Source organism: Anser brachyrhynchus (assembly GCF_964034855.1).
Source record: "Anser brachyrhynchus genome assembly, chromosome: 4".
Taxonomy (NCBI): Eukaryota; Metazoa; Chordata; class Aves; order Anseriformes; family Anatidae; genus Anser; species Anser brachyrhynchus.
Genome location: NC_137698.1, coordinates 59,976,568 through 59,998,554, shown reverse-complemented (window position 1 = coordinate 59,998,554; position 21,987 = coordinate 59,976,568). Strand labels below are relative to the sequence as shown.

The following is a 21,987-nucleotide window of genomic DNA, read 5'->3' as shown; positions in this document are numbered from 1 at the left end:
GATCCAGTCATACATAACATGGCACACAGTCTCATCACATATTAAAGTGTGAATGTATGAAATCATGCAGTCATATAACTAGTTTCCATATAGTCTCCTACAGTTTGTGCTTTTATAAAGAATCAAGGGTTTTATCAAGGGAAATTCTCCAGAAACTGACAGGCTTAAACCAGTCATCTGTGCCTCGCTTACTTCATGCACTTCTTTTCATCAAAGAATGACTCATATGACAAAGACCTTGCTCTCCATAGGGAGCTCTACCTAATCTAGAATTCCTTTTTTTTAAAGTTCTTACTGGAAAGAATACAACATTGCTTCATTACCATTCAATACCATTTCTTCAGTTTTACTATGAGAAATACTTACCAGATAGAGTCTGAAAATAGTGCACTGCAAATGCAATCAGAATCGATAAAAGAAAGGTTCCCATGAAGTATATCTGTGGCAGGAAGTTTAAAAATGTTAGATGTGTGCAAAGCTGCAGTAGTGCTGCAAATGGATTTTGGCACATGTGCCAAAAGAACAATACATACCAGAGTAGACTGTAAAATATTGTTCCAGAGAACTCTCATGTAAAAATAAAGCAATGCTAGTGAGCATGGACTAATTGATTCTTGGTTACTATGATTCCAGCACCTACAACCAAAGAAGATTAAAACAACTAATTAGTCCTACTTTGCTATTTTGTGGCACCTGTCATCTGGGAATCTCCAGTGTGTTTGTAATAGCACAGAAAAACAAGCAGATACTATTATCACTGTATCACAGGTAGTAAAAACTCAGAGAAATATCAGATTAACCTCATTAAGCACAGAATACTTTACCCTAGGAGCATATTTTTGTTTTCCGATGAGTCGATAACTAGCTACCTTAGGAGACCCTGGCTAGAAGCCAGGCTACCCTTGTCAAGCAATCACAATACAACCTCATATCCGAGATACTTTGCTCTGACTCGTATGAGTCAACTTGAATCCACAAAAGTAGCACTTGTATCAAGATTAGGCCTACAAAATTCAGTTGTCTATGCAGAAGATTGGTGCCAAAAACCCCTTCAGAAACAATGGAGTATTATATAACGCGCTCAGCACTCGGCGTGCTTTAGCTGACTAGCTGCTAGGTGTCTGTTGCAGGGTGAGCTGAGTTGCTTTCCATGAGGTAGGACTTCACCAACTTGGGTAGTTTAAATGGCTAAATCACAGCTACCATAAGCTTGAAAAGATATATATTTTTTTTAACCAAGCTAAGCAGGGTTGCATGGTGTTGGATGATGGGAAATTACTGTGGCGCTGTCCACTCTGGATTTATTCTCACTGCAGACCGGCTGGGTTCAGTGAAGGCAAAATTCAGGTTCAAACTTACAATCCCAGGAAGCCCTACTTAGCTAAGTGGTAATTTTATGTGGATTGGAGGTAATTTAGGGAGCAAGTTCAGACTAGCTGCAGTGAATAACAATTTTGGTGGATTTCTGATGAATCAACAAGTGAGGCCTTAATGTTGGTATCATCTCCACTCTTTTGGGTCACAACTCTGTGGCAAAACAGAAGAAACACCACTTATTCCTTGTTCACAGATACATATTAACCATTAGGTCCTCCTTCCTTAAAAATCTGAAAGGCAGTTCCACAAATCCACCAAATATTCTGTAAACTTTCCATTCCCACTGTGCTTTTCTAACACGTTACTTCATCTAGGGAAGGGAAACCTAAGTTCTCTTTGGTAGAGAGAGCTCTTAGGTAAACAGAACCAGAGTTCTGCAGCTGATTTCTGCACGCACAGTACTTGCACAGCAGTTCAGACAGCAGATCTGTAACATTCTCACATCTAATATTCTGTGCCACATCGGTGCCAGGATGCCCTGCGGCACAGACACACTGGAACATCTTTGCAGAAACAATAGGAAGGACTGCTATTATCCCAGTTACATGCTTTTACATTCCATATTGAATTATGCTATATTTATCCTTAAAAATTGGTTTGGACAGTATACAAATTGTCAGTGCCTAACTTACGAATTTAAATACACAGAATTGGAAAAGGCCTCCTGGATCATTAAATCCAGTCCCTGCTGTTTCAGGTAACCACACACAATCAAGTCTCTCATAACAGCATATTTAGGCAGTTAAAGCATTTCAAGCATGTTGACCTTAACCTGCCTTAAATCATACCAGAGAACAAAGTTAATCATTACAGGAGATGCTGTTCTCAAAAGTAAATGCTACTCATGGAAAAACAGAAGATGTTGATTAAGGTAAAAAAAAGACTCACCTATAATAAAGTTCCTGAAGAAGTGAAGTATTACCAGAATGCAATGCCTGATCAATTTCCAAGTGATCCAGAATGTAGGAAGGTATGGAGTTACCCTCTTCTATGAGAAGGGCCAAATTAAAGAAACCCTAATAATAGAAAAGCATATACATGTTTTAATCATTGTTTTTTCATATGTGTATTTAAGGTCTAATATAAGCATCAAGTATCTAAATTATTATAACCGTCTTCTATAAATTAATTTAGTGTAATGTGATCTTCACTGAATAATTTTGAGAGCCTTTCCTCCTAATCATATAGCCTGCTAAATCCAGAAACTGCCAAAAGAATTAGCATTCATCTGTTGTGACAGTTTTCTGAGAAACTGTTTGAAAAAAGATCTGAGCTTTCTCATTTTTACTTCCTCTTTACATACAGCCACAAAATCAAACCGTAATGTTTTATCTACTACAGAAATGTAAACTGAAAGCAGGAATAATTTCCTGTTCTGTTACCATTTAATTCCCCTCCACCTAGATCAACAGAAATCAGAACAGTGCAACTGAGAGCAGAAACTTGCTCCAAGAAATTTAAATCCTTAATCTTACACTTCTGCCTACTTGGGCTAGTCCTAGGCATCAACATGTCTCTTCAGAGCCATGAAGATGAACACAGAGGAGACGTATGGCAGGGTTTCCCATCAGTTTGGCTTGCATACTTTAAAATAACTGTTCATGTTTATCATCTTTCTTTTGCTAGTTTATCAGCCATGTTTTGTCCTAATATCCTCAAAGTATATCCCATCTATACTACCTCTGATAAATTCACATACAAGATACTATCTGGAGACACTGTCAGAGGTACAGGGAGAACAGAAGATTGCATCTAGGATATTTCAGAAGTATGTGAAGGCAGAACAGGGCATTGAAATGCTGCATGTCTTTGGTAATGTAACGTGATATATCTTTTCACTATAAAACATTTTAAGTTGGGAGCTTTTGTTGGTGGAGTGAACAAAATTCACTCTAGGATACACTCGGCATGTCCATGAAAATGGACTGCTCTTCTAGTTTATTTCCTAAAATAGCAATGGATAGAATTAGAAGAAAACTCAGGCAGTCTATTAACACCTCCCCTTGCAGTAACAAAAAATACGAAGGTCACAACAGAATCAAATCCATCGAGGTATGGTAGCACTGAGTTAGGCTCTTCACTTTAAGCTTTCAAGACACCTTAACCCTAGGACCGTCTTTCTATTCTAGGTCTACCTTCTGACTCACTAGGTACCTTGAAATAATTTTAACTTATTCTAGGAAGTCTCTTCAGTGCACAGATGTAGCCAAGCAGAATAAATACTCTCAGGTTAATCTTCAGATTGTTCTAAACTCTGGTGTTTTATTAACACATTACAACTGCAGACCTACCTGCGAATCTCCCTCTAATGCAGCTTGTGCATACATCCGCACTGACAGCTCAAGGTCTTTAGACTGGTTCTGGTAGCCATAGTAGTAGAAATCTCCCATCTTCAAATAAGCTGTGGAAGAAACCAGTAGCACGTCATTTAAAGCATTTGTAGAGAGAGAATCAAATAATCAGAAATGTGACGGAGAATTTAGTAATATTTCTATTTAAAGCTGTGTATCTTTCTCTCTGATTGTCTCTATGACTGCTTCACATCTGACTAACTACTGAAAACATTTATTCTGGATGAAATTTCTCATGGTTGCTCTTTAATAAATTAATACAGTGAATGATTTTGCTACTTTTACAAAAACAGACTTAGAGACTTCACACCGTATTCCCTCTTCACTTGCTGACTCTGTCTTCGGGCAACCTGTAGCCTTATTATTCAGGTTAGCCTTACTAACTTGGTAAGTCTTAAAACATGCTGCTCAAGAGCTTGTCATGTACATGTCTCTTTGGTAGCTGAATACACCCCAAAAGTTACAGAGGTTTGCTGCTGATAATGTCATTAGTTTCAAATCAAATCCCACCCAGGACAACTGTAAGGGTAGAGTTTTCCTGGTCTAGAAGGAAGCAATGCCCAGCAAATACTTTACAAATATATTTCTCTCATGTTTTCTCTCATGTTGAAATGCTGCAAAGGACTAGAGCGTTGGCTCACTGCACTAACCTATGCTAAAGAATTTATAAATTTCCATGCTAAGCTGTGCCATAATGGTTTGAAGTACTTCTGAACCTTGCTTTGTGTGTCTATTGCAGTTATCTAGAAGTCTACTGTAAAAACAGGCGGGATTATAGCAGAGGTCTTCCAGGAAGCAAGTCAGTCCCAACAGCAAAGGCAGAAAGACTACACGGAGTGCCTGGCACAGACGCAGAGTGGTAGGTCACGAACACTGCAGGGAATCATAACGAGGAGAGCTCCCCTTGACCATATCAGCCACGTCGTTCCAGCCTGGTTCTACGAACACTCCAGGAATAAGCACTGGCCTTTAAGTTATCCTGCGCTGCACCAATACTGTAGCTCTGGGAATCTCTGCTGCCAGGGTTAGACTCCCTCAGCCCCAAGCCCTACACTGGGGATTCAATCCTCTGCTACTGCAGAAAGGGGCCTGAAATAAAACTCCCTCCTTATGTTACTCATGTGAAAAGAGTAATAAAATCCTTCCTTTGATGAAGTCAACAAGTCTTCTCTCTTTTCCTTCAATGGAATCAGTGTCTCACCCCATGAACTTCAGAAGCTTCTAAATGTAAGATTTCACCTATCTATAAGGTCAAAACTGCACCTTGCTAAGGTATCAACAGACTCCTCACAAAAGCTAACAGGGTCCTGTGGCTCCCGTGGCTTTAGACTCTGTCAATGTGGTATTTATTTCCAATGCTGCTACATATTTAAATTAATAGCTTGAATTATTTTTAGACTGCACTTTTTCATATGCTTATTACAAAACACTTAAACTGTCTTGTGAGACAATCAGATGAACATGTGGAAGTACTTAAAAACTCTTTACAAGGCATCAAAATGACTTACTGAATAAAATCACTGATGTATTAAAATTTAAGACCAGAGGAACTTACATGTGAATAAACCTTCCCTTCCAGAAAGGCATAACTCTTGTTTTACAGACAGAGAATCCTTCAGTTCCCCCACGGTAATCTGTACCTATGTTGATAAACTCTGTACCCTAATAGAAAACTCATAATAAATTAGATAAAGAATCCTTTAGCCTTCATTTGTTTCTCATGACTCAATTACGATATGGAAGCGTATTTGCTTTTGGATTTTCTCTTTGATAAACTAAACAGCGTGAGCTCTTAAAGTCTACTGCTTTTTTTTTTTTTTTTTTTAAATGTTGAGTCAATTGCTCAGGCTCTTAAAGGTCTGGCCTGCTCTAAGCTTAGCTTTTTTCCCTTTTTTTCTGATGTTACCCCATAAAATGGAAATTCTCAGAAAAGGTGTGCTGAAACACAACACTTAAAACACTTATTTTCTAATATTCCTATCAAAACACTGAAAAGGAAGTCTGTAAGTATGGATTACTCTTCCCTTAACTCGCTTCATCACACAAAAGTTGCAACAGATGTAGTTTTTGAAATAAAATAAAAATTCAGGAAGAATTCCTTATACGTACCAAATGAGGGTGCATTGATTTGAGACGCAGAGAAATTGTAGTATCTCCAAACACAATCAGTTGCTAGGTATTTCCTTGCTAGGTCCTGGAAAGAAAATGAATTAATCCATTTATAACACACAGGAGATATTAGGATAATGTTATTATTAATGGGTGTTCCTTTTAGAGTAATGAGATGTGAATACATTTACTTACTGGCCTTTCTTCACAGAGGTGTGCTAAATTTGACTGTGACACTTCAATCCCAGTTTCAGCTGCTAGAACATAATGCAGCAGAGCTTCATGCCTAACGTTTGATAAAATAGATTAGTGAAAAACCTAACAAAAGTCACGAGTGTTTCAGTTACAGTTAAAATTAATAACCAAATTGATAAAATCACCTAGGAGCAAAATTGGGTATGAGGCTTAAAACCAAGAGGCTGGTGAACTCATGCAACAGCTACATCTACTGTCAGCACTTGGCGTAACAAGCATTGCTGGATCTCAAGAATTTTGTTTTCTCTCTTGCATCGAACCTAGACTGGCTCCAGTGTGCGTTTACTGTTTTGAGGTGCAAGATTGATGATAAAGCTGTACTGACATTAAACCCAATTAACTTTTTGAATGTTTTGGGAAAATACATTCTTAAAAGATTCTTTCCCTCTGCACTTAAAAAAAAAAATCTATTATTAACATACTTGTATTCATATCTGTCAAAAATTCATCTGAGTATATCTTTGGTACGCTTTACCCTTTATCCATTTATTTATGTGACTTTGTTGTTCTGTCTTTATAGACTACTGGCTCTTTGGAAGAAGAATTCTCTCTCATACTTGAACATGTAAGAGAATAGTCTCAGTCCCTCTATGCACTCTAGGCATTTCATTTACTGTAAAGGAAGTAATAAAAGATAATGTTGCATTTGCAACACAGCATTTCAGTGTTGCAGTGCAGCACTGCCCATGATTCCAGAGGACAGCATCTCTTTCGTGTTCTCTGTCCCTCATTCTGCTCAATAGTGTGAAGACTATGCTTTCAGAAAAAAAAAGTTACAAAATAAAAAGCCTTTTTCCTGCTACTTTACGTACTATGTTGTGCACCTTTTTCCTATTAGACTTCCTACTGAAGGGTCATGCTTCCAATGACTTTCTCCATGGCATAAAGCTAAAACTATGGCAAGTTTCAGGGTTCATTCGCGTAACTGGAAGCAAACATGGTTACATAACATTTGACTTCAGGAGTAGGTGCTTAAGTGAAGAAACTTTAAACAAAACTGTGAAAGCAGTTGCCCCTAAAGAATAAGCAGGTGTAACCTCCTGTTTCGAAACTGCTTTTGCAAGATTAGCAAGATTCTTCTTTAGTACTTGTCCTGCAAAACCATCTGGGATAACGGAGGCCTGGCACCAAAGAAGGAATCCAGGATACCTAAGCTGGGCAATTAGTTCTTCTGATCCTTACATCTCAAAGGACAATTCAGAAAAGAAACATTTAAGATCTCTGAATCAGTCTCCGAAGATCAAACCTCAACTCTTATAGGTGTGTTTGACATGCAGCAGCTAACAACAGTAACTGAGGAACAGGTATTATTTGGTCTGCTTGGCAGTGTAACAATGCACAACTGTGCAAGATACATGAACAAATATTCAGAGGCAAAGATTTCAACATGAACACACTCTTAAATAAAAGAGATATGACTAGCAGACCACTGTTTTTAAGTGACTGCCCCATACACTTCCAGTCTCTGGCACCTAAAGTGGGTATCTAAAAGATTCTTCCTCCTACCTGCTGACACCAGACCTTTTGAGACCTTAATGACCTACCTTTTGGGATCTGAATGCCCTGTCTAGTGCGTATGACTTTCTTGGGACTGTATTCAGGGTGAGCTGGGTAGAGTCACAGGTTGTACACCAGAACCTGTACAGAAATGGTAACTGAGAATTTTTCAGTGCTGAAAAGTGAGGTCAGCTCTCAGGAGAAATGCCTGTGATGGACCAACTATAAAAAAACTGCCAGGAACGGGTTACTTCGAAACAGTCCACTGTTTCTTGTGTATCTTCTAGGTCCAAAGCGTTAATTAAGTGCTAACAGGGGCACCCTGCATGGCTAAAAAGGCTGTTGTCTTAATCGCGTGACAGTTTCTACAGTCTGGTGCCTGCACGAACAGTATCTGGTGCTTATGCCTACAAGTCACTGGGAGAGCTGAGCCCATGGTGAATTCACTTGTAAAATGCCTTGCCTACTACTAGAGACTATGGCTAACTTGATGAACAGCGAGAAGGCATGTCTCATCTCATCATTATGCTTCACTACTCCTCGCGCTGCATTGATACTTCTCACTGCCTCGAGGCTTATGTTCCCTAGTTTGCTAGCTAAAAAGACATACGAAAAATAAAATGTGAAGTAAAACATTACGGTTTCATCGTTTGGGTTTTCCCTCGGACTGTTTCTTATCAAGTCCAGAAAGGCCCCAGTGCAAAAGCAACTATTGCCTGCATCGTCCTGAGGCAGCATGCACTTGCTCAATAATGTACTTTCAGAAATTCTCCTGAATTTCAAAATGGTGTGGGCCTTGCCAGAGGTACCTGGTCAGGCACATGGGAAAGGAAATTTTCTAATAAACCAGAGTCTACTATGCAAACCTAGAAATTATATAGAAGAGAGAAAACAATGTGTGGTTTTTAGAGACAGAGTGAAAAAAGAAGTGAAAGGCATTCCTCTGGCTAATCCAGTGCCCATTACATACAAGAGTACTACCAGATGAAAAGCACAGATAGCAGAAGACAAAAAAATGACTGGCTCTGCTGTTTCCTGCACAGTCTAGTGCAGAAACCCCACACTATACTACGATTTGAAGAACCTACCTATTTCTAGATATCCCTTGAGAACACTGTTACCTTTAAAAATGAGACTGGCAAAATCTTCAAGAACACAGTGAGCTTAACTAACAGGAGAATTTTATTTACACATCGGTTTAGTTTGTCTTAATTTTTTTAACTATGCTCCTTGGGATGATCAATACCTTCCTTCACAATCTGCATATGGACTACAAGGGTCCTCTGTTGTTTGCTCCACTAATTTATATACAGCCACTTGTAATGTGAGTTTGTGGGCTCTAATTAGATGCAACACTATTTTACTCCACGAAGTCTCTTTTTTTCACTTGATCCTGTCGAAATGGTTGAATTAGACTTCAGGTAAACTCCTGCTTCCCTTTATGTCAATAGGAGTTCTGACACTGATTTCAGTGGTGCTGCTACTTGTATTTTTTTTTTTGAGGTGATGGCCCAATGTTAATTGTTTTATCATGCTATCAAGTAATAAAAAGTGGAACATGAACTTGAAGAGAACAGAACAAACATACCATGAAAGTTCCAGATAAGCATTGAGTGCTTTTCTGATGACATGACCTAAGTAACCGTTCTTCTCTGCAATATGTTTTGCCCATCTGTAGAGAAAAGAACAAACAAAGAAATATGAACAGCTGTGCTGCAGTAATGTTATCCCAACTCACACTGACGTGAAGGACACGAAGGATATGGGATCACCTTCTGACTTATTTCATAAAATAAACTGTGGGATTTCACAGTAATTGCTGCATCAGTCATGCAGGTGTTGACTGAATGAGAACATGTTTACCCATTCATCTCCATGAACATACCGGAGATGTCCTGTGCTTTTTCTTGGCAAAATTATTTAGTATTTTGAAAACAAAACCAAAAAACCTTAGTGATGTAAGTGCTATAATTTCTCATCGGTCTCTTTATACCACATTGAAAGTTGTTCATGTCTCACCAAGGAAATATGCGCTGTTTTGTTACACACTAGGTGTTTTTTTTTTCTTTTTATTTCCCTTGGAACAACTCGGAGAGCCTACGTACTTGTGCATCTAGAAGTCCACCAGAAATACTCAGCATCTCTCACAATCTACTGGTCATTTAAATAATACACATACTCATGGGGATCAAACTATACTGCAGAAGAATTTTTTTCTCAGGGAGGTAAGTACCATGAAGTAAAGGATATTTTGACTACAGACTTAAAAATCATCAATAATCAAAATAATCCCACCAGAAACATATTCTCCTTTAACAAATGATTTAATTCCTTACATTACAGCTTTTTCGGGATCTCTAGGGAAGTCTTCCATATTTCCTGTGATGTAGTACAGAGAACATCGTAAAGTCCCTTCTATATGTCCTCCTTGAGCAGCTTTATAGAAATAGTGTGCAGCTACTGTCTGCAAAGAAACAAGACACAACTAGCAACTCCACATTATTAATGCTTATTGAGTTTTGTTTCCCAAGTCTCATTTTATTAATAAATTAAAAGCAGCAGTTGGCTAACACAGACCAACCACTTTTAACTGCTTTTAGTGTAGATAAGTGAAATGAATTCCTCTCTTCAACTTTTTAAGAGTTTAGGCCCGAAAAAGATTTAAAAAAAATGAAATTCTGAACCATAAATAGAAAAGTATCTAAACATACATCTGACACCTGGTATTATACAAGCTTTACAGAACTAAAATTAGGTATTAGTAGAGAAATTAATAAGGGACCCTGGAGAACAGACACAGACTGGGACTTTTACAATGGCGAGACCTAAGTGAAGGCTGCAGAGCAATAGCAATGCTCAGTACACCTTGCTGTGCACAACCACACTTCTCAAGTCTCTGAAACTTTTATAAAAGATAACTCAGCCTGAGCAGGCAGGGACAGAGCCACAAAAGCAGGAGGGCTGTGGGACTCTCCGCATCTTATCCTTACAAAAAGCAACCTATAATATAAACCAAAGCAACATACAGCCCGAAATAATTTATTTCAGGAACTTTTTAACTATCTGTATCTGTTTTCTGTGAGTGATCAAAGACTTCAGAGTATCCATCACTGCCATAACAAAGTACTTCTTCCTTCCCATAGGTTTGATCAATAAAGAAACCTGGGCACTTTTAGGGGTAACTCTTACAACCAGTCCACTCTGAACAGTGTATTCCAGTCCCCAGGGAAGGAAAACATGTTTGTCAAAAGCACATGTTGGTGAGCACTGCTGCTGGCAGCAGAAATGTTCACTGTCTGGAGTACATCCAGATCTCAGAACCCACAGGCCGTGCTGAACACTTCGTTTAGCTCCGAGCACAAGGTCTGCTTGCATTTCTCACAGCCTGCCTCACCATGCTTGTGCTGTTGGTTGAGAACTACCTACACACAGCATTTTCGGCAAAGTTAATTAATGGAAATATAATCAAAGAAAACCCTTCTTGTTAGGGAAAATACATGTTTCTTATTGACACACACAAAATTAAACGGGCTATATCACAGAAAGGCACAGTGTCAGAACAGTGCCATCTACCATGATTATATTGAACAGCTACATTTGTGAGTCTGGCTTGAAAGTCTTTTAATGCAGTGCCGAAGTTTGCAGAAGCAATGTGAATACAGCATAGCTGTTTACAAGTTCAGGGACAAGGTTTTGCTGCTTTTGTCTATTGTGGAAAACATCCTTCCCCCTAAAGTACCAGGGAAGTCATCAGTGCTGAGAAACTAGTCTGCTTGACCCAGGGTGGCAAAAAGTAGGAGCTAAACCTGCAACTGCTTTGCTTCTAAGCTTAAGGAGCACAAACACACACACAGAAGCACAGCTGAGAAATTTGAGTAACGTCACTCTCTCTCTTTCTCTAAGCAATCTGACTGAATTCCCCACTAACACTCTTCTCTGTGACAAAAAGCACCAAAAATGACTCAGAATAAACACAGCAATCTCAAGAACGAAGCCAAAATTTGAAAATTGGGCCCTAATGTAAAATAAGACTATAAAATATTTACTCACTTGGTTTCTACTGGGTACTCCAGGGTAAATCCCATCTAAATAAAGGACACCAAGGTTGTAAGATGCATCTGGATTCCCCAGCTCTTCAGCAATTAACCACTGTTTGGCTGCTTTTCTGTAGTCTCTTTTAAAATTGTGGTAATACCATCCCAATCCATTTACTGCTTGTGGCAACCCCTTAGGGAAGAAAAAGAGCAGTCTCAGGTCATGCATCAACTCTGCTTTGGGTCACATTGCAATTCCAACCTGCTGCCCAATTTTGGGTGTTCTCATGAGCTTGCCTATCTGGACACCTGGCACATGCATCCAATCAAAATTCCAATTGGGATGGAGATATATAAAGATTTGCCTTTTTTTCCCCACTTTTTTTCCTTATGGCCTCATGTTGACTGCAAGGGATTATAAAGTCACTCCCTCAGTGCCTCCCACAGTTCATTAAGGAATGATTCCGCCCTGGAACCCAGTTCCTGTGACTTCTTATTCTACAGGCTCAGCCATGTCTGCATTGAGACCTGTACTTGGTGACAAGAACAAACTGTGAACATTTTTCACTGACTTCCTCTGCAAAGCCTAAATGAGAGAAGTATTCTTGTGTGCATCTGCAGTGGAAATAAGGGAAGGTGATAAGAAAAACCAGGGAGATAATTGCAATTCCAGACAGGATTAGCAATCAAAAAAACCCCACACTTCTAAACTCGAACATTTCTGTAATAATAAACAGGAAGCAATGAACACAGAATTTTACAATGTTTTCAAAACACAGGTATGTATTTTATTTGACTACCCCCACACAGATCTTCTTAATAGAGTGCAACGTACTAAGTTGCATCTTTAACTCAGTAAGTATGGATTGTAAGGAGAAAATCTTCCTGGGACACAGTTTTTATTTTGGCTGCAGTGAGTCACTGTCTCCTTGTATAAACTCATGTCACGGATCATATGGTGGCTGTAAGTTTGCCAGCAGTTCAAATTACTCAGCACCAATAGATAGGTTTGGACACGCTATTTTCTCTTAGTTGAGAATGGATGTTTAATAGGAACCCTGCCAGAAACAGTGTCATAAGGTAAAAGCTACCTAAAAAAATCTCAGTGCACAAATCCAAGCTATTTGCTTGCTACTGTCTGCCAAAAGCTTCTACACTGCAGTCTCTTTCTGTGATCTCTGTAGTAAGAGCTGTACACTACTGGCATTTACAAAGGCCCTCTGGAAAAGGATTTCTTTTCCTTTCAAATTGGAACAGTGTTGCTTGCTTAGTCATTAAAATCCAAAAGCAGTTCAACTTTTCAATAATTATGGTGTTCTTTTTCTATAGAAAATGTACATGGGAGAATAAAAACTTAAGTATCTGAGCCTAGCAAAAGTAAGGAAATTGTTGTCTCTAGGCTGTTCCCAGAAATTTGCTCCTCAGATCCCGAGTTAAGGGACATTTGTCATATCATGAAAGTTATTCTGTTTATTAAAGTCTTTCCCTAACTGTCAAAAGAATACGTAGTCTTGTGTTTCAAAGAGATGACAGACACAGTAGTTTCTTTTCTGGTGGTGGTCTATAATGAAGTCCCACGGACATCATCAGAAATTTAACTAGTTCTGTTTTTTTGGTGCAAGGAAGGTAACCAAGACCTAGGTACTGCTTTTTTTTTTTTTAATTTATTTATTTATACAAAGCAAGGTAAGAAACAGATTGTGGCCTGGGTAATCTGACAGCACTAGATCAACAAAAGGAGTGAGGCTCCTCCTCTCTGTGGTGCCTGTCAATGTTTTCCCCAGCCATGGAAAAATTAGAAGGCTTTGGGACATCCAGATCTTCTCCCTGACATAGGAGAGATGTCCAGAGAGAGCAAGTACGGCCTTTGTACATTCACCAGCATCCACCTAGAGAGACTGGCACGTCAAAAACTCAAGCTTGGTGGGCGCTTTCATGAAAAAACATTTTTAGCATGGTCTAAAACAAAACGCTTTGGAACACGAGACAAAAACATACTCTCGGATAAACTACTCACTCTGTAAGTCACTTAACCATCATCAAGTTCAAAAAGACGTAAGGAGAGAAAATTCTTTTTCATACATAAGTTTGGCTGATTTTAAGTGTTCTAGTCTCTCAGTTAGGAAAAATAAGTCTTTCACCACTCATGGTGAAAGCAACTGGAAAACCAACTATTATTTACACAGAATTATGATAATATGTATTTCATATAAAGCAGAGATCATTAGTATTAGCACCTGGCATAGTAGTTTTATGACAAAATATTGCATTTTACCTTGGCTGCTGCTTTCTTCATCAATTCTAATGCGAGCTTTGTGTTCTTTTTCACACCTTGGCCCTAGGAAATGGATATATGAAATAATCATTGCTTACAAATACAGAATACAGACTAACGAAAATTCACATCACTCAAAATGCATTTTAACATTGATACCATTATTTACTAGCTGTCATTCAGCTTCAAAAAGCTACAATTTAAAATGCAGCTTTGTGCCCATCCTTCATTCACAGCTTTACAAAACCTTAATGATTCATTCTAGGAAAAATTATTTCACCATATGATCCATGTGATTTTTATGGGTAAATAATATCACACGCATTTAATTTTCAGCAGCTAAGGAAAAATTAATAGTATCAATAGGTGCATGGATTGTTCACAATTTGGTAATGCATAAGAGCTCTCAGCTTGCCTGAAAAAGGATGTCAGAGTGCCTCCAGAGGAAATACACAGATGTTATGCTGATGATGTCCATATAAATAAATTCCAGACACAGGTCAAATAGACTATGGATGCTCAAAATTAACACAAACAAAACTTAAGCAAGCATTTTGTAGACAACAGCCCTCCAATGTCAAAGGAATTAGATGACCATCTAGCAGATATTTACTAGAATCTCTAATTTTTCATACTGTAGACTGTCTTACGGACAACTCGGTTTAGCTGATATCGCTTACTTGACTCAGCTGGGGTTAGACCCGAGTTTAGCGCCTGTTGTCTATTGCTTCTAGTACAGAAAAAAAAACCTGCATCAGGAGACAATTAACTCCTACTCAAATGAAATCCCCACTTAGAGATCTAATAAAGGGCATTCTAAGACATTACAAGGAAGGACGTAACTTCTACCTACAACTCTACATTCAGGCTTTTGCCTGCTACCTGTTCAGATATTTTGAGCTGACAAGCCGTTACGAATAATTAGGGTCTACAATTTAGGTGGTGTTTTGATCCTGAATCTGTCTAGGAGCAAACTGACTAAACTCATTTTCACTTGTTCTTTTTAATATTTTTTGGACATACCTGGTAAAAATCAACACCAGCTCAAGAACTATTGACTGGTTTTCAGAGTAAATCCAAAATCACCTGTACACACTCTGACAACGTATCATTGTGGATAACTCAGAAACATGAATGTTTCTAAGGAATGATTTTTGAAGTGAAAACAAGAAACATGACTTACCTTAAACAGCACAATGGCATAATCATATATTAACACTGGATCTTCTGTTTCCGTTGCACCCTTTGCATACCATTCTATTGCTGCTTCAGGATTTTTTGCCACTCCTTGCTGGCCCCAAAATAGCATCTGAGCCAATCGTTGCTAAAAGAAAACAAGGTAAACACCAACACCATAAATATTAGCACTGAGATCGGAATTTCCAGTGGAACCAACTTTTGCAGGCTTAAATGGACTTTAAACGTGTGAAGAAACTAGTTACATGTCCTTGATAGTTTGGAAGCAACTAGTTATCAGGAATAATCATTGGGTTTCCCAATGATGGAATGTACTGATAACAAACCTCCAGCAGGGTTGCCTTTTATAGACCACGAAAGCCTGGCTTGATTTAAGTGCAGAGGTATATGACAAAGGCAGTAGTAAATGTATGCAAATGATTCAGTATTACAACACTGCTGCTGACCTGAATGTACCACGTCAAATACAAATCCAGGGAAAATGATCAGACACGGAGTTTGCTAGGTCTCGGTAACTCTTCCCTTTTACTTCGCTTTGCTGTTATAGCTGTTTACATAGTCACTAGACATTATCAGACAAAAACAAGGGATATAGTTCAAGCTTATAAATAATAAGTAATTCTGGGTTTATAGAGAAAAAGTCTGCTTCACTCTTCTCTGCATCTTTCATATATAGTCTACAAATGTACATACATAACGTGTGTATAAAACCAAGAAGGGGGAAAAGTATTACTTTATACCTGTGCAGCTGCATTTCCTCTTGTTGCTTCATGTTTTAACCACATAAAGACATCACCATTTTCTTTTGTTTGAGCTTTTAGCAGTTCATCATCCATCAGCCTTATAGTTTCAACAAACGCCTGAAGAGTAGGTGAACAGAATAAAAAAATATTACAAAGGATTTCATACATCTGCCGTCAAACAAAAAAGTTGTCTGTTTCCTATTTATCCTTAAAAATTCAGTGGTCAGTTTTGGGTTTTAAAATTTTCACCACCCTTTGCTGGCCAGAACATTAAGGGACACCCTTACATCCAGTTATAGTACAAAACCATAAGTTCACTGTACACTGGAAAAGCATGCAGAAATATAAATAAAAACTAATAAAAATAAATAAAAACCAATAAAATAAAAAAAACTAATAAAATAAAAACTAATAAAAACATGTTTTTTTATATATAAAATAAAACAGCAAAAGAAAATCTTAGTTTTAAACACACTCAGTGCATTTAAATGTACAAAGTGCTTTTGTTGACTAAACTTAAAATAAAAGGAATAGGATTTTCAGGCTTTTTCTTGTTTGTTTTTTAGGCTTTTTAGTTTGTATACAAATTTCTCTCAAAACAAAAAACGGCTGGCAGACAGCTTAATGAAGACCTACAATACAGTGTTTGTACCTAGGTGGTTCTCTGCTTGTTCTTCAGCAATCAAAATCTCTCTATTGTTTGTACAATAACCAATAATCATTCTTTCAGAATTCTAGTACTGGCCTACCTTGAGTAGTCTTTACAGATAAAGCTGTGCTATCTGCTGCTCAGCTACTACTTCTGAGGTCATTTTGCTGTAACTTTACCTCCTCCGATAGATATTTAACAGCCAAATCTTTTAGATTTGATTATAGAAAAGGTAGAAGTACTGAGAGGATAATTCATGTCTTCCTTGAACTTCATGATGTTCGGCTACTGAAACAGCAGACCAGATGTTTAATAATGATGGCCAGTAATATTAATGATTAAAACTCTGAGTGAGGTATTAATGCCCAGGAGTAAGACTTACACTTTTTCGAAAGATACGCACATGGACAATTCTGGGGATTTTAGACTAACTTTGATTTGTTTTTCCCCCTCCTATGAAATGAAGTAATGATACACATAATTTGGGGGATTTTATAACAATCAGATGTGTTAACGCTTGTAAATGAAGATTAGAATATTCTGTTCACATAATTAATATTAACATATGAAAAGTCATTTGCACACAAAATAAATCCAGATACACTTAGAATTCTTTTACCTGTTCCCCTTTTATAGTGTGTTGATCCAAGGATGTCTTTATTGCAATATTACTGTAATAAGCATACGACAGCTCCAAATCAATTGGATAGTTATTAATGCCTTGGTAATGTTTATAGCCAAGATTCATCACAGCAAGTCTTTCATTCCCCTGAGCACCAACCAAACTATACAGCAGTCCCTGGCAAAAATCAACAGAAAAACATGAGTGAATTCACTGCACATCTCACACATTTAGCATTTTTGTGATTTACAGGGAACAGAAAGTTCATAATGGTAGCTGATATACTAGCTATATAACATAAACACAGTAACAGAATCAAGCATGATCCCAAAGTAGCTGAAATGTCCTTTATATGCAAAGAAAGCTTTGAAAGAAAAGTTATACTCTCTAATTACTTTTAAAATATCGCCTTTACACTGCAACCACTAAGTGTGCGGTGATTTTTAATGCCACTTTAATATAGCGTTAATTATATTCTGATACTTTTTATACTCATCAGTGACCTATCTCTACTGTTACTGACATCAACTAGAGTTTTAGCACAGAATTCGGTGGAAACAGATGGAGGCTAACAAACACCATGTAAAAACTTTACCCTAAGGATCTGACAGGACGAGGAGGTTGGGACTTGTGGCTTACAAGATTTTAGCACAAAGCTCCCTCTAGCTACACATTATTTGGTGCTAGAAATAGTCTAGGTACCGCACATTTGCCAACATCATTTTCAACAGTATTACAATTTTTCACCTGCGCTGCAATAAAAACAGCGGTGCCCCATCTGCACTGGGTATTAAATTATTTCCTACACTATATGAAGCAGATCCAATAAAGAAATTCGTTAGTCTTCATAATTAGTACTAGGTACACTTCATAATTATGGTATAAAAAACAATTCCTGTCTAAGGTTTCTTGGGTTTGTGAAACTGAAGTCAACTTGGTCTCTCAGGATTTCTTTTGATTAGTGTCCTGTAACTACGTGAGGCAGATCTGTTATTCTTTACAAGCATTTTATATTACACTATTATATCATCGTTAAATATCTTTTGGCATTTTCAGTACAGCCCTCTTCCAGTGAGGAATACGCTCTTCATTTGACCTCGCAATGGACTCCAGAAACATTTCAGCTATTTGTAACCTGCCTAAGAAGTCTGGAGTTCACCTATTGTGCAGTTGCTCAGCTGAAGCATGGTCAGTTTTTTTTTGTTCCCAAAAATATTAAATTATTTCCCCACTCTACCCAATTTTAGACACCTACAAGCAATCTAGGTGGTTTCAGAAGTTGCCGTATTTTTTTAACTACTGAACATAACTTCTTAAAACCAAAGATTTAACTGCTAAGATTTCGGATTGCATTTACCAGGTCTCTACCACAGAAACATTAACTACCTAAACCTTCCTACTGTGGTTACCTTTAATAATTTGATCATATACTCGGTGCCACATTTTTGTACACAGTACCATGGGACTTCTTTTCTGACTCTGCTATGCAACCTTTACACTTCAGGAGATTTGCCTGAAGGTAGATTTTTTTCATACCCATCTACAAAGGGCTACGGGTGACTTGAATGTTACTCCCTCATCCTACTTCCTCAGCAACTGGGAAGAGAAGCACATTCCATGCCATTCACCTTGCCACCACTTTTAGGTCTTATTAAATCATTCATTTCCCTGCTATAAGGACTTCATTAAGACTTCAGTGACATTGGGTTATTTAGGAGTGACAGTATTAGAGAATGATTTCAGCTGCAGCCTGAAAAGGGATCTGGAGGCCATTTCACATTTTTTTTATTTCTACCGATCCTAAATCTATCCCAGTTTTAACTTGCCTTTAAAAGTAATCAATTTCACATAATGAAAAGTATTAAATATACTACCTTTGTACGATCCACAGGCACACCGAGCCCTGTTTCAAATATAACTGCAAGGAAATAAGAAGCCTTATGGTATCCACAGCAACTGGAATCCACCAAGAAAGGGACAGAGGAGCCCATATTGCTTAGGCCATCAGCACTGGATAAATCCTTTGCAACCTTCTCAAATATCCTCTGGCCAACTTCTAGAATTGTATCACTTTCATCTTCTAACAAGAAAAACACAACATGGGACGAAGTTAAAATCAGGAATGGATTTCCCCTCTGATTCGATACAACTGAATCAGATTCTACTGTTTCTCCTGCTGAAAGGTATTCTCAATACAGACAACCAAATTCCTAGGTATTGTTGAATAGGAAGGGTGAATAAAAATCCAAAATCAAAGTAACTAACCCCTGAAAACCTCTCTCTACTTCCTTCTACATAATAAGCCATCCTTCGTTTGCAGTGCAATATAGAAGCCTTTACTAAGTCAGATGATGTGAAAACAAAAATCCATGAAACATGAACTGAAGTCAAAGCACACCAACTTAAATGACATATACTGTGAAGTTATTTCAGAACAATAACATGAAATATGATTACCATCTGGAGCACTGAAATCCATCTCTTGCAACAGTTTGAACAAGGTGTGGTACTTTTCCCTGAATTCTTTTCCCCACATGAAGGCATCACATCTGGACTTTTCTCCATATTTGCGAAGCTGCTCTAAGTAATAGTTTTCAGAGTAACCTTGAGAAAACAGAATATTCAAGTAAGACATGAAAGCTGACTTGGCTGTTCTGTAAACAAGCCTCCAGTAGAACAAAGATGTTTCAAGGGTACATTAAAAATTCATGGACAAGATGGACACTTCTGTAGCACAAAGCAGTATTGAAAACTGATACAGACAGCATAAGCTGCTTAAAAATACATAAGATTTATTCTATTCTCTTCCATAATATTGCCACAACGCACGTAATCAAATTCTAATTGGAAACACAAGTTCGAGTTCAGCACACATTTAGACTATGATACTCTTCTTTGATTAAAGTGCTTTGGTATAAGCCTGTCAATTGCTTTATATTAGCTGACTGTGGAAGAGACGCTGTAGCAAAAATGCATGCATTTTTGGGAAAGGGCTTAAAATACCAAGTGATTTTAGAGTAATTTGGTAATGAAACAGAAGACAGGTAATTGAATAGCTTCCATTTAAACTTGGAAACATTTCTTTGTCCCTTTGCGTACCTGTCTTATTCGAGAAGAAAAATGACAAACATGATTTAAGTTTGGATTCCACTGTACAAAAGCTTCTGCAGGAACAAAACCAGTTTTAGCTACCAGTAACAAGATTAAACTCTTAAAATTGCCCTTTTCTTTTTATTCATATGACCAAATTTAAATTTACTTTTGATGATCATTAGCCAGAATGTGGTAAAAGGAAAGAAAACAGGTCTCCAAAGATGACAGCTTTAAATTCATTTCTCATGGATACTTACAATCTCTTTGTGCTAGCTGGCCTTGCCTTACAATACGTTTGTACTCATAAACTACTTCTTGAATGTCCATACATCTCTCATAGTAGCGTTCAATCTGTTCCGCTGTTTCTTTGTCATAAAGAGGGTTAGAAATCTAGAAAAAGGCAAATGATGAATAAATGTCATGTACAGCATCTGTCGTTTGTTGTCTACACTTTGTGAGAAAGAAGTGTTCTAGGAAATAACAACAAAAGGAAAGTGATTGTTTACTACTGTCAGCTTATCTGGCACATCATGTTAACGTGCCAAGCAACCTGATGCTGGTCACAAAAGACTATGGCTTCAAATAGCCAGCGTAACTCAACAGATGAACTTTAAAAAAAAAAAAAAGATGAAGCCTGTGTGCTTACCACCAGCTTTAACAAAATCTTAAATTAATCAAATGTGTTCAATACTGTATCACTGAAAACTCTGGAAAACTGAGCAATACTTACAGTAAGTCCTTATTTAAATACAGATTTGGGAACATTGCTTTACATACTTGGTTTTAGAAGTCTTATCTTTTAACATTTGAAGTGGTAACTAACATTCCTAGACTTGAACATGAACGGATTGTTGTATATTGGTTATATATTCCCAAGTTCTCTTATGCGTCATAGCAAGTTAATCATTTAGTAAGAGCTTCAGTTTAAAAAAAAAAAAGTCCTGTGTTTGTCTGCCTAGAACGCTCTTATGATCCCAAAGAAATTTCCCTTGGTGAAGTACCGCTGGCTGGCTGCTAATATTTAAACATTCTCAGGTAATGCTGCTGTTTACCTGTTCTGTGTCCAACACATTGAGCCGATAGTATTTCACGGGTCCAAAGAATGCTTCAATACCATTGACATATCCACTGCCTCCAAGAACAAAATATCCAGCAGTGTCATCGTAGTAGAAATCTTCCCTAAAACTTGAAAACATGAAAGAGAAATAAGCTGGCTATCAAGAGGTATTATGAAAGAAAGAAAGAAAACAAAAAAGAAATTTAACTTAGAATTTCAGTAACCAACAGCCTTAAATTTATTACCAGTATCTTTTTCTTTTTCCATCTAAAGAAATCGACTCTAAAAATCCACTTTTGTCATTTACTATGATGATTTCTGCAGTAGATTTAACAAACACCTTGTCTACAAAAATAGTAAAGCAGCAGAATGTTTTATTTTGCTGACCCATAGGACTCTTCTGCAGTTTTATGCATCATTAAATAACCTCAAAGATTTCAATTCCATCCCTCCCCTGCACTTCTCTAAAACTGGCCTATCAAAATTTAAGTTGTCTCCTAGAGTTACCATCTACAAATTTACAGTCTCTGGTTTGTAAACCACAATAGAGGAAGCCCAACTACGAAGCCTTCAATGCAATTTATTTTTATACGGTTTCCATACTAAAAATCTTGCTATCTACCTAAGCAAAGCAGATACACTGGTGAAATCCTAGCTGCTTCATGCAATAGCAAAACTCCCTTTGACTTCACTAAGGCCAAGACTTCATTTGAAGAGTGATCCCAATA

General features: G+C 37.6%; 1 protein-coding gene across 1 annotated transcript in view; it reads right to left on the bottom strand.

The window, feature by feature from the left end:
* Nucleotides 1-21,987, bottom strand: part of SEL1L3 (SEL1L family member 3) — a 37,863-nt gene that overhangs the window by 2,181 nt on the left and 13,695 nt on the right. The window contains exons 7-23 of the mRNA XM_080590848.1: nt 21,255-21,387; nt 20,460-20,592; nt 19,567-19,713; nt 18,984-19,189; nt 17,107-17,286; nt 15,836-15,955; nt 15,082-15,222; nt 13,899-13,961; nt 11,640-11,816; nt 9,926-10,053; nt 9,178-9,261; nt 6,033-6,123; nt 5,838-5,922; nt 3,669-3,778; nt 2,266-2,393; nt 534-636; nt 367-439 (exon numbers count right to left, since the gene is read on the bottom strand). Of these exons, the coding sequence (XP_080446974.1) occupies nt 367-439; nt 534-636; nt 2,266-2,393; nt 3,669-3,778; nt 5,838-5,922; nt 6,033-6,123; nt 9,178-9,261; nt 9,926-10,053; nt 11,640-11,816; nt 13,899-13,961; nt 15,082-15,222; nt 15,836-15,955; nt 17,107-17,286; nt 18,984-19,189; nt 19,567-19,713; nt 20,460-20,592; nt 21,255-21,387 (2,102 nt within the window). The remainder of the gene's footprint in view (nt 1-366; nt 440-533; nt 637-2,265; nt 2,394-3,668; nt 3,779-5,837; nt 5,923-6,032; nt 6,124-9,177; nt 9,262-9,925; nt 10,054-11,639; nt 11,817-13,898; nt 13,962-15,081; nt 15,223-15,835; nt 15,956-17,106; nt 17,287-18,983; nt 19,190-19,566; nt 19,714-20,459; nt 20,593-21,254; nt 21,388-21,987) is intronic.